This window comes from Cricetulus griseus, chromosome 7 (assembly GCF_003668045.3).
Source record: "Cricetulus griseus strain 17A/GY chromosome 7, alternate assembly CriGri-PICRH-1.0, whole genome shotgun sequence".
NCBI lineage: Eukaryota > Metazoa > Chordata > Mammalia > Rodentia > Cricetidae > Cricetulus > Cricetulus griseus.
In genome coordinates this window covers 35,477,904-35,490,763 of record NC_048600.1, presented here as the reverse complement: position 1 = coordinate 35,490,763, position 12,860 = coordinate 35,477,904, and the positions used below count along the sequence as shown (strand labels likewise).

Sequence of the window (12,860 nt, the reverse complement as noted above, 5' to 3'; positions counted from 1 at the left end):
AGACATAAGTTGTCTTTAAAAATGCTTAATTTCAAAAGGGAAATCTTTGGAAATAATTTCAGTAACTCAAAGGTTCTAAAGGTTAAGTTCATTTTGTCACTGCATTTGCTAGTATTTTATTATCATGGAAATATAAAAAGAACCATTTGTTCTCATTAGAGCTCCCATATGTCACAGAAAAATAAAAGCCCAGATATTTGTAGACATCATAAAATTTAAATTTCATGCAATTTAATGGCATGAAAGCTGGAGTTCAAAGAAGCTGAAGGGCTCTTCATAGCTTTGTCCATAAGACAGCAACACATTCATTTCTGCAGTTGGCATATCACTGCTAAGAAAACATTTTTGTGTCTAGTTGTCTAGGCTTTTCTTTTCTGGGGAGCAAGATTACAGGGATGGGCCACACCAATAAACACACAGTTAAAAAGTATCTTAGGAATCACGATGTAAAAGGCCAAATCTCATAGATGGAAGCACATATTCAACATGAAGGAGGCTTCTGACAAACCCAGAAACTGTCTATTCTACTTCCCATTTATTCTCACTAAAAATTTCAGGTATGATAGCTGTAGTAGAAAGTCACCCTTTGACTAAAACCACCACACCAGTGCTGCACTGTGGTTCATCCAAATCACGGTTAGCAAATTACAACTTATGTTTAAGAAAACTCAATTGAGCTAAAAACCTATTCTGTGCTTGGTTCTATTTGTTACTGTTCACTTTAGTGTGAGAAGTTTGTGACGATTCTGTGTTCATTTAGTCACTGGATTGAGAATTGGCATGAAGAAGCAAGGCTCTTTCACCCTTTAAAGTTACCAACAAAGTGGGTAACTTCTGGAACTAGCATGTGTAACTGAAAGGGATTCTTACTAGATGCATGCAGCTCTTAGAAAAACTAAAGGGCGTTCGCCAGTCTCAACATGCTTTCTTTACTGTGAATTCCATTAATGTAACAAGCTAATGGAATTGTCTGTAGGGGTATAGTTTCATTAAGTTTGTACTTATAAATATGACAGTAATGCTGTCTGTTCATTTCCAAACAACTTACTGTGTATAAGAAATCATATTAAAATGTAAATTGGCAGGAAACAACCAAAAAACCTAGTTAGTAATGCAGTGTCACAGTTGCATAAAGATGTTTATGTATGCATTAACCACCAAAATAAGGGATCAAACAACAAATTCTTTCCTTTAATACAAACTTGAGCAGTGTTTGTAAATGCCCCATTTAAAGTGAGTGGGTAGGGAGTTTAGAAAAATCCAAGTAATAAAATGTATTCAATTACTTGGCAGTTAAAAAGCTAATGCAACAATGTTACATTGAGATAAAAAACAGTATTCAAAAGCAATTCAAATACCGAAAAGGGTTTCAAATTGAATATTTTATTAACATGGTAGTTGTCTTCTTAACATGTGCACACACACTCGCACACTCAGAATGATCTGCCTGGGGGGAAAAAGACTAACTATGTCTAAGGGGAAAATGAAAAATAAAAAAAAAATTCCTGTAGGTTTTCATTATTGTAGGCAATTATGTCCACATCACTTACAAAGCTATTGCCAAATCTGTCCAAGAAAGCGAAGTTTGAAAGGGGGGCAAAATCTTGGGGAAAATTCAACAGTGGCATAGCAGAGCTCTCAATATGAGAAAGCTGACATAATGTGGACTTTTGCTGTGAATTTTCTTTGCAAAATATGGGGAGAGTTTTGTCAATGGGCAGAAAATAAGAGAAGGCGGTGTGAAGTAGGCTTTTGCAGTCAATATTCCTCACAGTATTGTGCAGGGTCATCAAGAAAATGCTTAGTCTTTCTCTGGAACCAGTTTCAGAACCTTCCCAATTGCAATGGTCTTACCTAGAAATGAAATTTTGAAAAAACAAAAACAAAAACAAAAACAAACTTTCAGTAGTTAACAGCAAGTTCATGTAATGTATTAAGCCTCACTAACTAAAAGAAAATTTTGCCATTGTGTAAATTCCCGATTTAATAGCTCTACTCACCCAAACCATGGTATCTGGTTAGGTAATTTTAAATGAGTCTTACTGGGAAATGGCATATCCATACAACAGAATACCAATTAATGATAAAATATTAATGAACATGGATAAACTTTAAAAATCCATTACATGAAACAAAACATCTGTCTGTATAGGTAGTAAAAAAAAAAAAAAAAAAAAAAAAAACTAACCCTGTCTCTAAGCACTGAAAAAGGGGGCGCATACAATTCAGTGAAAAGATTCTTCCAGGAACATGCCTGTGGACTGAAGGGGTTGTAAGTATAAACTCACAGGGATTGTGAAAAATCCTAAAAGCCACATTATCTTCATTTCTTTTTTTCTATATGCTAGATTTCATCAGGCTTTAATGGGTAACAAATTATTTAGAGCTGGGCACAGTGTAAATGACTGTAATCCTAGCACTTGGGATCTTGACTTCAAGGCTAGCTGGGCCTTACATAGAAATGATGCCTCAAGGGCTGGAGAGATGGCTCAGCGGTTAAGAGCACTGACTGTTCTTCCAGAGGTCCTGAGTTCAATTCCCAGCAACCACATGGTGGCTCACAGCCACCTTCAGTGAGATCTGGTGCCCTCTGCTGACATGCAGGCAGAAGACTGTAAACATAATAAATAAAATCTTAAAAAAAAAAAAAAAATGATGCCTCAAGAAAAAAAAAAAATCCCATTAAACTATTAAATATAACAAATGTCACTATCAACAAATTTAGAAGATAAGGTGTTTAAAGTGAAACCATGACCCAGTCAATCTTTGGGGAAGAAAGTACAAGCCACAGTTTTTATACTGTATTCTCTACCATAGCTTAACAATATTGGACAGTACCATGTTAAATATGTGTCTGTATTTCTGCTGAACCACAAAGATTTATGTAGTTTTCTAGTTACCAGACACTGTACTCAGGAGGCCAAAGCAATAGGCAAACCTAGGCTCCATTGAGACCCAGGCTCAAACAACAACACAGGGTGCTAGGGATACAGTTTGGCCTGTAGATTGCTACCTCGAATGCATGAAGTGCTAACTTTGATTCCCAGCCCTTGGGGAAACAGAGGCAGGAAGACCACAAGTTCAGGAACATCAGATCATCATAAGCCACACAGTAAGTTAAGTTTGAGGATTGCATGGACTACATGAGACCTCTTTTTTTTTTTTTTTTTTTTTTTTTAAGAGAGACAGGGTTTCTCTGTATTGTTTTGGAGGCTGTCCTAGAACTCTCTCTGTAGACCAGGCTGGCCTCAAACTCACAGAGATCTGCCTGCCTCTGCCTCCCAAGTGCTGGGATCAAAGGCATGTGCCACCAACACCCGGCTGAGACCTCATTTTACAAAAACAAAACTTTGGGGGCTGGAGAGATGGCTCAGAGGTTAAGAGCACTGTCTGTTCTTCCAGAGGTCCTGAGTTCAAGTCCCAGCAACCAAATGGTGGCTGATAACCATCTTTAATGAGATCTGATGCCTTCTTCTGGCATGCAGGCATGTATATAGATAAATCACTGTATACATACTAAATAAATAAATCCTAAAAAAAAAAAAACTTAAAAAAACTAAGGCTAGATACATTAGCCCACAAAGAAATGTTCCCTATAATCATTTCATTTTCATACCAAGGAATTTTTAGACTGTTAGAGGAAAATCTATAGCTATTCTGCATTAATCAAAGGTAGGTAGAAATGGATGCCCTCAAGGATGTGAATTGCACATTAAACAAACAAAAAATCAAGTCATATAACCCTTGTATTCTTACTTCTATAGAAGTCTTCATTATAGAAATGATTTTAGTAAATTCAATTTGTTCCTAGTGCACTGTTATAAAATACTAAAATTAAGTCTACATAGAGCATTACTGGTAGTAAATGGTAATACCATTTGTTGTTTAATATATACATGTGACTATTACAGAACACAAATCTGGGTTTCCAAAACCTTCCTGCTGTAATACAATAGGACAGTACTGAGGCAATGCTGATTACTATACAGCCTGACACCAGAAACAACAAAATCCTCTTACCCTCATCTCGCAAGGTAAAGCGTCCCATTTGAGGGAAGTCTTTAAAGGTCTCCAAACAAATGGTCCCTGCTGTCCTCAAACGTGCAATGCATACTTGATCTTGTTTCACAAAACGGGGTCGAGTCTTACTTTTTTCTCCTGATTTTTTGTCTACCAAGCAGATTAAGGCCTAGCCAATAAAAGAGGATAAGAAAAAAAAATTTTTAATGTTAAATATAAGTAACTCCAAGAATAAAATGTAACCTGAATATAGTACTGAATACCTGTAACCCTAATAGTTGAGAAGAAGGAGTCAGGAGGATCATGAGTTCCAAGCCAGCCTAAGCTACACAGTAAGATCCTGTCTTAAAACAAAAACAAAAGACAGCAAGATAGATTTTTCAGGCAAAGGTACTTGCCACATAAGTCTCTTGACCCGAGTCTGATTCCTAAGCAGAAGTAAAGTGGAGAAGAAAGCTAACTCCAGAAAGTTGTCCCCTGACTTCTACACATGTACCATGACATACTTACCCCCCTCCCCGAAAAAGAAAAATAAGTATAAATGTATCTCTACCATTGATCAGAAACTATCAAGATGCAACATTCTTAAAAATTAAGCAAACAAACCAGTTACCCTAAAACCAAACTCACTGTTATTTCGACTTCCTCGATACAGGTATGGATATGCAGCACCGCATTATACCCTGGGCAGATGATGGATTTGTGCTCTATAATCACTATCTGTCAAATTAAAAACAAAACAAAAACTCTTCAACTTTAACTTCAATGTTCTAAAGGTATAATATTCCAAGAAGCAACAGAAATCAATAACTTTTTGTATGTGCCATTTGTTGACAGGTTAGCTCAAGTTGCTCAACCAAAGCTCACCCTTAAACATTCCACCTGTATATAAATTGGTAAGTGCCTGGTTTATCTCAGTTCAACAGGTAGACTCTAAGAAGCCTTCACACATGGAATTAATGTGACAAATTCCCTCCCACAAATTACCCAAATGTGATCTTCCCATAGCTCATTCATTTCTCAATAGCCAAGGTCCAGTTAGTAAACAAGTGAATGTACTTGACATTAAAAAACAAAACAAAACCAAAAAACCTTAGTCATACTTTTCCAGGGGAAGGGTTAAGATTTATTTATGTGTATGAATGTTTTGCCTGGATGTTTGTACGTGCACCACATATATGCATGTTTGTGCTTAAGGAGGCAAGAAAAGGGTGCTGGATCCCCTGGAACTGAAGTTGCAAGGCAGTTGTAACCTGCAGGTACTTGAAATTGAACCCAGATCCTCTGGGAGAGCAGCAAGAATTTTTTTTTTTTTTTTTTGGTTTTTCGAGACAGGGTTTCTCTGTGTAGTTTTGAAGCCTATCTTGGCACTTGCTCTAAAGACCGGGCTGCCCTCGAACTCACAGAGATCCGCCTGCCTCTGCCTCTGAGTGCTAGGATTAAAGGCGTGAGCCACCAACGCCCGGCTGCAGCAAGAATTCTTAATGACGGAGCCATTTCTCCAGCTCTGGTTTACCAGCACTCAAAGAGTTCTGTATGTTATTAGTGTTTTGCTACCACTCTCCCAAGAATGTCAAATTAAATATAACTGTGACCCAAGTCTGAAAACATACTGGCTCTGCGATAGCAAACAAATATGCTGTAATCAAAAATCAAGGAAATTTTAAACTAAATATTTATTGGTGCTATATCACTGTCTGCCTTTACAAAGTGAATAATACTCTAAATTTTATCAATAAACCAAAAAATAAAATGGAATTTACAAAAAATACCACCTAATAAATTCTTACAGTATCTTGAAATTGTGAGATAATATGGTTGTGATGTACAAATGAGTTTGACTATTTCAGTTCCTCTGCTAACAGTTATGTGGCACATCACAAATACTCAAGACAAAAGGCATTGAAATTCTAACCACTTAGGTTCTAACAACCAAGAAGATGAATTCAGTAACTTGATTACCTGGGCATCAAATGTGCGTCCAGAATGACAAAGATTAGTAAGATCACAAAGGATGAATCCTGGAAGAATCTCCTCTTCTTCAATTCCTTTCAGTCGGATTTTGAGGTTCTCACCTGGAGCTACAGAATCCGTTTCTACATCATCAGAAAGTATTCCAAGAACTTCCACGTTGTGCTTAAAAAGAAAATTAGAGGTTTTCTGATGAATGCACTGAATTATAGGACATAAAATGATCTCAATGTTCATTTGTTAAGAAGCTACAAATTCATAAGCCAAAATAAAGATTTGGAGGGAAAGAAGTTCCAGGGACTTAGGCATGTCAGACAAGCATTCTACCAGTCTGTACAAAGTCCCAACTGTCACAACTTGTTATTTAATATTAAATTCTAACAACTTCTAAATAGAAACAGAACAAACTTCATTTTCAAAATGACAGCACTGTGATGGTTACTATTGTCAACTTGACGACATCTGGAATCACTCAAGGCAAATGCCCAGGCACACCTGTGAGGGCTCAGTTAGTCCCTGACCACGCTGGCACAGAATTACTGATGTGGGAAGACTATCTTTACTGTGGCTGGGATCATTCCCTGAGGTAGGAACCTACACTATAAAACGGAGAAAGGGAGTTGACACTAGCACTCATCCTTCTTCCTGATTGTGGATGCATTCAAATTCTGTAGCCTTGCTTCTTCTGCTTAATTAAGATCTGAAATAGCCGGGCAGATCTCTGTGAGTTCGAGATCAACCTGGTCTACAAGTGTTAGCTCCAGGACAGCCTCCAAAGTCACAGAGAAACCCTGTCTGAAAACCAAAACCAAAAAAAAAAAAAAAAAAAAGCTGAAATAAAACCTTCTTCCCTTGAGTTGCTTCACTCACTCATACCAAAAAAAAAAAAAAAAAAAAAAAGACATTTACATATGCTTTGCCTACATATATGTATGTTCTCCACTGGTGCCCTCAAAGGTCTGGATTGACAACATCAGATTCCCTGGAACTGGAGTTATGTTTTGTTGGCAACCACTGTGTGGATGGCTGGGAACTGAACATAGGTTCTCTGCAAAAGGAACAAGTGCTTTTTTTTAACCACTGACCCATCTCTCCAGTCCCCTTGATTTGCTTTTAAAAAATTACTTTTATTTATGTATAGGTGCTTGTCTCTGTGTGTAGAATGCCACACATGCAATGTCTGTGAAGGCCAGAAGAGGACACAGGAACCCCTAGGGCAGGAATCAGAGGCCATCCTGAGTGGCTTGATGTGGGTGGAGCAAATTCTCTTCAAGTGCTGAGTCACCTCTTCAGCCCTCCCTTGAGCTGTCACAGGAAACTAAGAAAAATACTGAACTTAACGTAAATTTCAAATTAAAAAACTTTACTGCCCACAGCAGGTCAATCCTGAAATAAGCATGTGTTCCTCAAAGTTATTTTAACAACTGAATTTTAAAAGCATATTGTTGGGGTTGGAAAGATGCTTGCAGCTCTTACAAAGGACTCATGAACAATGAATTCCAAGCACCAACTAGTGGCTCACAACTATCTGCCCATATAACTCCAGTTACAGGAAAGCCAATGCTCTCTGCTGGCTGCTGTGGGTACCAGGTGTACATGATGCATAGAAGCAGGCCAAGCATTCATATATACAAGATAAAGATAGGCAAATCTCTTTTGTTTTTGGTTTTTTCAGGATAAGGTTTCTCTGTGGCTTTGGAGGCTATTCTGGAACTAGCTCTTGTAGACCAGGCTGGTCTCAAACTCACAGAGATCCACCTGCCTCTACCTCCCGTAAGTTGGGATGCTGGGATTAAAGGCGTGCGCCACCAATGCCCTGCCGGCAAAAGTACATTGTTTAATGAGTGCAAGATTTCCTTGTGGGAAAGGAACTAGACAGTCACATGCTGCAATGATCAGCACGGTAGCACTGTGAATATACTAAACGTCATTGGTGAAGTTATCTTCTCTTACGTCACTCCTTCCTTTGTTCCCTCCATGTTTAATACTACAGCTCTGCATGGGAAAGACAGAGGAGTGACACAGGCACTGGAACCCCAGGAGAAAATGATTATTTGGGTAAAAGCAAGAGTCAACCAAAATCATTTTCCTAGAAAGTACTAAGAATATCAACATGTATCTTGGAATCATTTCATAATACCTCAAAGTAGAAATCAAATCTAACTTAAAGCCCACTAACAAAGATTTTTGTTTTTCATTATCTGTGTGTGTGTGTGTGTGTGTGTGTGTGTGTGTGTGTGTGTGTGTGTGTGTGCGCGCACGCACGTGTGAATGATGGAGCACATGTGGAGAAAAGGTCAGGGAACAATTTTCTCTCTGTTCACTTTAACATGGGTTCTAGGTAGCCTTTTACCCACTAAGCCAACTCTGCCAGTCCTGAAATATTTTTTTTTTCTTTTTATTGGTTTTCAAAGATAGTTTATTTGTATAGCCCTGGCTGTCCTAGAACTCCCTTTTGGACCAGGCCTCCCAAGTACTGGGGTTAAAAAATTGTGTGCTATTACACCCAACAAAAAAAAATTTTTTTTTTTTGTTTTTAAAGTTATCCAAACTGGCCCCAAGCCCCTGTATAACCTACTATGAATGACTTTGGGGGACTGGGGGTTTAGCTTGATGATAAAAGTGCCTGCCTAGGGCTGCAGAGATAGATGGCTCAGTGGTTAAGAGCACTAGACTGCCCTTCCAAAGGACCTAGGTTCAATTCCCAGTATCCACATGGCAGCTCACAACTGTCTGTAACTCCAGTTTCTGGGGATCTGGCACCCTCACACATACATACATACATACACACATACATTCATACATACATACATACAGGCAAAACACCAAAAAACAACAACAAAAAAAGTGCCTGCCTAGCTAGGGCCAAGGTCCTTAGCATGGAGATGGGTGTTTAACAACAAACAAAAACAAACCCCCAAAAGATTAAAGACTACAGACACAGAGACACACTAGAACTGAACCTGAGTTTTCTTCCATGCAAGGCTTTCTTAGTAATTTGTTTTGTGAACCTTTAAAGAAGTTACTCAACCACTCCAAATCTCTTACTTTATTTGCTCTTATGGATAAATGGGACAGGTTGATAGTTTCAAACTTTCATGTTGCACCTTCTAGCACTAACAGCTTGAAGGATCAGCTGACCCTTTGTCAATAAAAAACTCATTTGTTCTTTCACTGAGCATTAATAAAATAATTATTACTCATAAAATTTGGTGGAAGTTCCTAAGTTTTTGAAAAGTCTGGAATCTAACATTTTCAAGAACCACTCTTGAGAAAATGCATACTAAACTCTTACCTTGTTTGGCATCATTACAAGCTGCTGGCCTTTACAAATAGATCCAGATTCCAGCTTTCCCAGGACCACAGTCCCCATATCCTATTCAAATTTAGAATAAAAAAATTAAAAACCTTCAGACTTTTATTGCTTATTATAGCAGGTGAATAGCCCCACGTGAAATTCTATAGGCTTTATCTATCAAGGAAAGTCTTTAGCTTAATAAGTGATATGATTACTCTTTTTTTTAAAGTCTAACTTTTTTCTTATACAACTTACTTATTTTTATTTAATGTGCATTAGTGTCTTGCCTGCATGTATGTCTGTATGAGACGGTTGGATCCTAGAGTTACACACAGCTGTGAAAACTACCAGGTGGTGGGTGCTGGGAATTGAACCTGGGTCCTTTGGAAGAGCAGTCGGTGCTCTCAACCACTGAGCCATCTTGCAAGCCCCTCATGATTATTCTTAAACACAGAGGAGGTGATAAGTAGTCCATAATAATTTGTATCATAGGCCTCAGTACTATTATATTAAATATAAAGGTTCAAAAAAAAGCTTCATGCAGAAAACAATCCAAAATTTTATGTTGGGAAGATCTGAATTGCTTGTACAAATTTAGAAACTTATTTGTTTGTAAACTTTAGAGTGGAGCTAATTGAAGGACAAAAGACTTTAAAGTAGGTAAAATATTACATGACTTGTTACTGTCAGAGTTTAAAGATTAAGTTGAGGGCTTGGGATATATCTCAGTGGCAGACAGCTTGCCTGATATGCACAAGGCCTGTGGATGGAGTTTCAAGTCCCTGTATTCAGAAAAACAAATTCCAAAACAAGTTGGGAATCCAATCAAAACCAATGAAGTGTTTTGTTTTGTTTTTGTAGGGGTTTGAGATGTGTGGAGTTGTTTTTTTTTTTGGAGACAGGGTCTCACTATGTAGCCATGGCTAGCCAGGAATTTTCTATGTAGACCAGACTAGCCCTGAGTTAAAAGAGCCACCTGTCTCTGCCTCCCAAGTGCTGAGATTAAAAGTATGCACTATCACACCCAACAAAGTGCACAATGACAACATAAGCTCTCATGTATTGGTACTATTATAACTTAATGCACAGTTCTTGCCAGGCTACTTATCAATACAATTTTAATGCAAAAAATCTTTCAGAACTGTCTTTTCATTGTATTAATATTTCAGTTTAAAAAATGACTAGCTTACTGAAAATGTCCAAGCTAAGCTTGCTGAGTAAATCACGGCCTTCTATAAGCAAATACTCAAAAAGGATAATAAACATTATTAGTAATATATTTTTATGAATCACAACAAAGCACAATGATTTCAACACCCCTGAAATCCAGTAACCTTAATATTTGAGGTACCTTGTACTTATCGACAATTGGCAGCCTGATTGGTCCATCAACTGATCTATTGAAGTTTGGCAAATTATCCAGATATGGAATAAATGGTAATCCACTGAGAACAGAACAATATCCATTAAAGAAAGTTAACACAATAGTTTTTTTTTAAAATCTAAGAAGATATATATTGTAATTTAAACAATAAATGATCATATATAACATTTTATTTTTCTAATGTACTTTTTTTCATTTATATATTTCCATTTCATGAAACTTACACCCCAGAAAACTAAAGTAAGACAAAAATGCCTTACTTTTAAAAAGCTCCCTAGGCCAGATATGGTGATATAACCCTGTAATCCCAGCACTTTGGAGGTTCAGACAAGAGGTTAATAAGTTCCAGGCTAACTGAGGCTACATAGTGAGATTCTTGTCTCAAAACAGAACGAAACAAAACAAAAAAACTATAAACATACTGATGTTTATCAACTGTCTATGTGTATGAGTTTGTGCAGAAGAGTTCTCTCCTTTAATGATCTATCTGGGCTCTGGAGAAAGATCTCAAGCCATCATGCTTGGCAGTAAGCTGACCTGCTTGACCTGCTGACCCATGCTGATCTAGCTTCCCCATACACTTGTTAAATCTAGAAAAAAGTGACTTGTAGCAGCCTACATTATAATATTAACTACACAAGGACAAGGGACATAGGATTTTGCTATGTGTTCTAGACTTGCCTCCAACTCAATCCTCTTGCCTCAGTTCTCAAGTGCTGGGATTATAGACATGTACCACAATGCCCAACTCTCTACTTCCTAACTTTATGGACTATGAAATTTAATTCACATGAGATCTGGATTCCATAATACAATTTTCCCTTTACTCTGACTATGAGGCACCACTGTCTAGAGAGGCTGCTTGTTTTGCAGTAATTTTATAAACCGATTCTAACATTTGTGTGGAAGTTCAAGAGATTCACAATAGTTAAAAAAAGAAAGAAAACCAATTTTTTTCTGACCAATTTCAAAGTTCTACAGTAAGACTGTACAGTCTTAAGATAAACAGTTAAACATAAGGGAAATGAGGGAAAAGCAGACAACATTTATGACCATCTGATTTCTAATGAGGATGATAATGCAACAGAGAAATTATACCAGAATAATGGGATACCCATTTACCAAAGCCAATGAACCCAGCTAGGTAAAGCCTATAAACCTTACACAAAAATGAACTGAAAACTAAATATAAAAGGAAAAAAGTTTTCTTAAAATTTAGATTGAAAAAACACAATGTGTTTTGTCTGTGTGTGTGCATGTGCATGCCTGCTGTCCGAGGAGGGTGAGGAGAGCATCACATCACTTGGAATTGAATTGAAGTTGAGCAAGGGTTTGAACAATCGTGTGGGTATGGGAACTAATTTCCAGGTCCTCTGTAAGAGCAACAAGTGCTCTTAACCGATGAGCCATCTCCTTCCCTGAAAACCTAAAATCTTAATTACTCTAGAAACTAAACCTGCTTCATCTTCTTCTGTAGGGGTAAATCTTTGTGACCTTGGATCAGCCAATGTGTCTTAAAATTTACTTATTTATTGACTGTATATGTATCATGGTACCATGCACATGTAGAGCTCAGAGGACTTGCAGAAGTTTGTTTTCTCTTCCTACCATGTGGGTTTCAGGGAGTGAACTCAGGTCACCAGGCTTGGCAGCATGCACAATAATATGATGAGCCATATCACTAGCTACAGTTTATAAAACAAAACACAGATTTGGTGACTCACATCTATAATTCTAGGACTGTTAGGAGAAGATGGGAGGTAGAGATAGAAGAGTCACATGGAAGATCATGAGCCAGCAGGAGTGTAGTGAACAGAAGAGGCCCTATCTAAGCAAGGAGGGTGAGGGCCAAACTCTAATACTGTCTTCTGACCTCCATATAGTCACCACAGAACATGGGCACCTGCACTCATACACACAATGAAAAAGAGGAGCAGAGGGTTGAGGACAGTTCAGTGATACAGAACATGCTCTGTACGGGCAGGGCTCTGGATTCTACCCAACACAATAAGCAGGAATGAAAGATGGGGAAGGTAAGAATGAACTTAATATAGAGCAGAAAAAATACTTGTTAATTACCCAGTAAGGAACTTGTGTGTTTGAATGAGTGTGGCTGAGAAATTGAACTCAGGGTCTTCATGCTTGTAAGGCAAGTAATCTATTGACTCGAGCTATAGGCCAAAGCCC

At 37.8% G+C, this 12,860-nt stretch overlaps 1 protein-coding gene across 4 annotated transcripts in view; it reads right to left on the bottom strand.

Annotated features, from left to right (window-relative positions):
- Positions 1 to 1,119: 1,119 nt before the first annotated feature.
- The window catches only part of Gspt1 (G1 to S phase transition 1), a 35,489-nt gene continuing 23,748 nt past the window's right edge, over positions 1,120 to 12,860 (bottom strand). For 3 of the 4 annotated variants that reach the window (XM_027424775.2, XM_027424776.2, XM_027424774.2), the window contains 6 exons: positions 10,641 to 10,734; positions 9,287 to 9,367; positions 5,983 to 6,156; positions 4,651 to 4,740; positions 4,021 to 4,189; positions 1,802 to 1,854 (listed from right to left, as the gene is read on the bottom strand). In XM_027424775.2, coding sequence (XP_027280576.1) covers positions 1,802 to 1,854; positions 4,021 to 4,189; positions 4,651 to 4,740; positions 5,983 to 6,156; positions 9,287 to 9,367; positions 10,641 to 10,734 — 661 coding nt within the window. Of the gene's footprint in view, positions 1,855 to 4,020; positions 4,190 to 4,650; positions 4,741 to 5,982; positions 6,157 to 9,286; positions 9,368 to 10,640; positions 10,735 to 12,860 lie in introns of all 4 variants that reach the window. The other variant, XM_027424773.2, reaches the window with a different exon arrangement.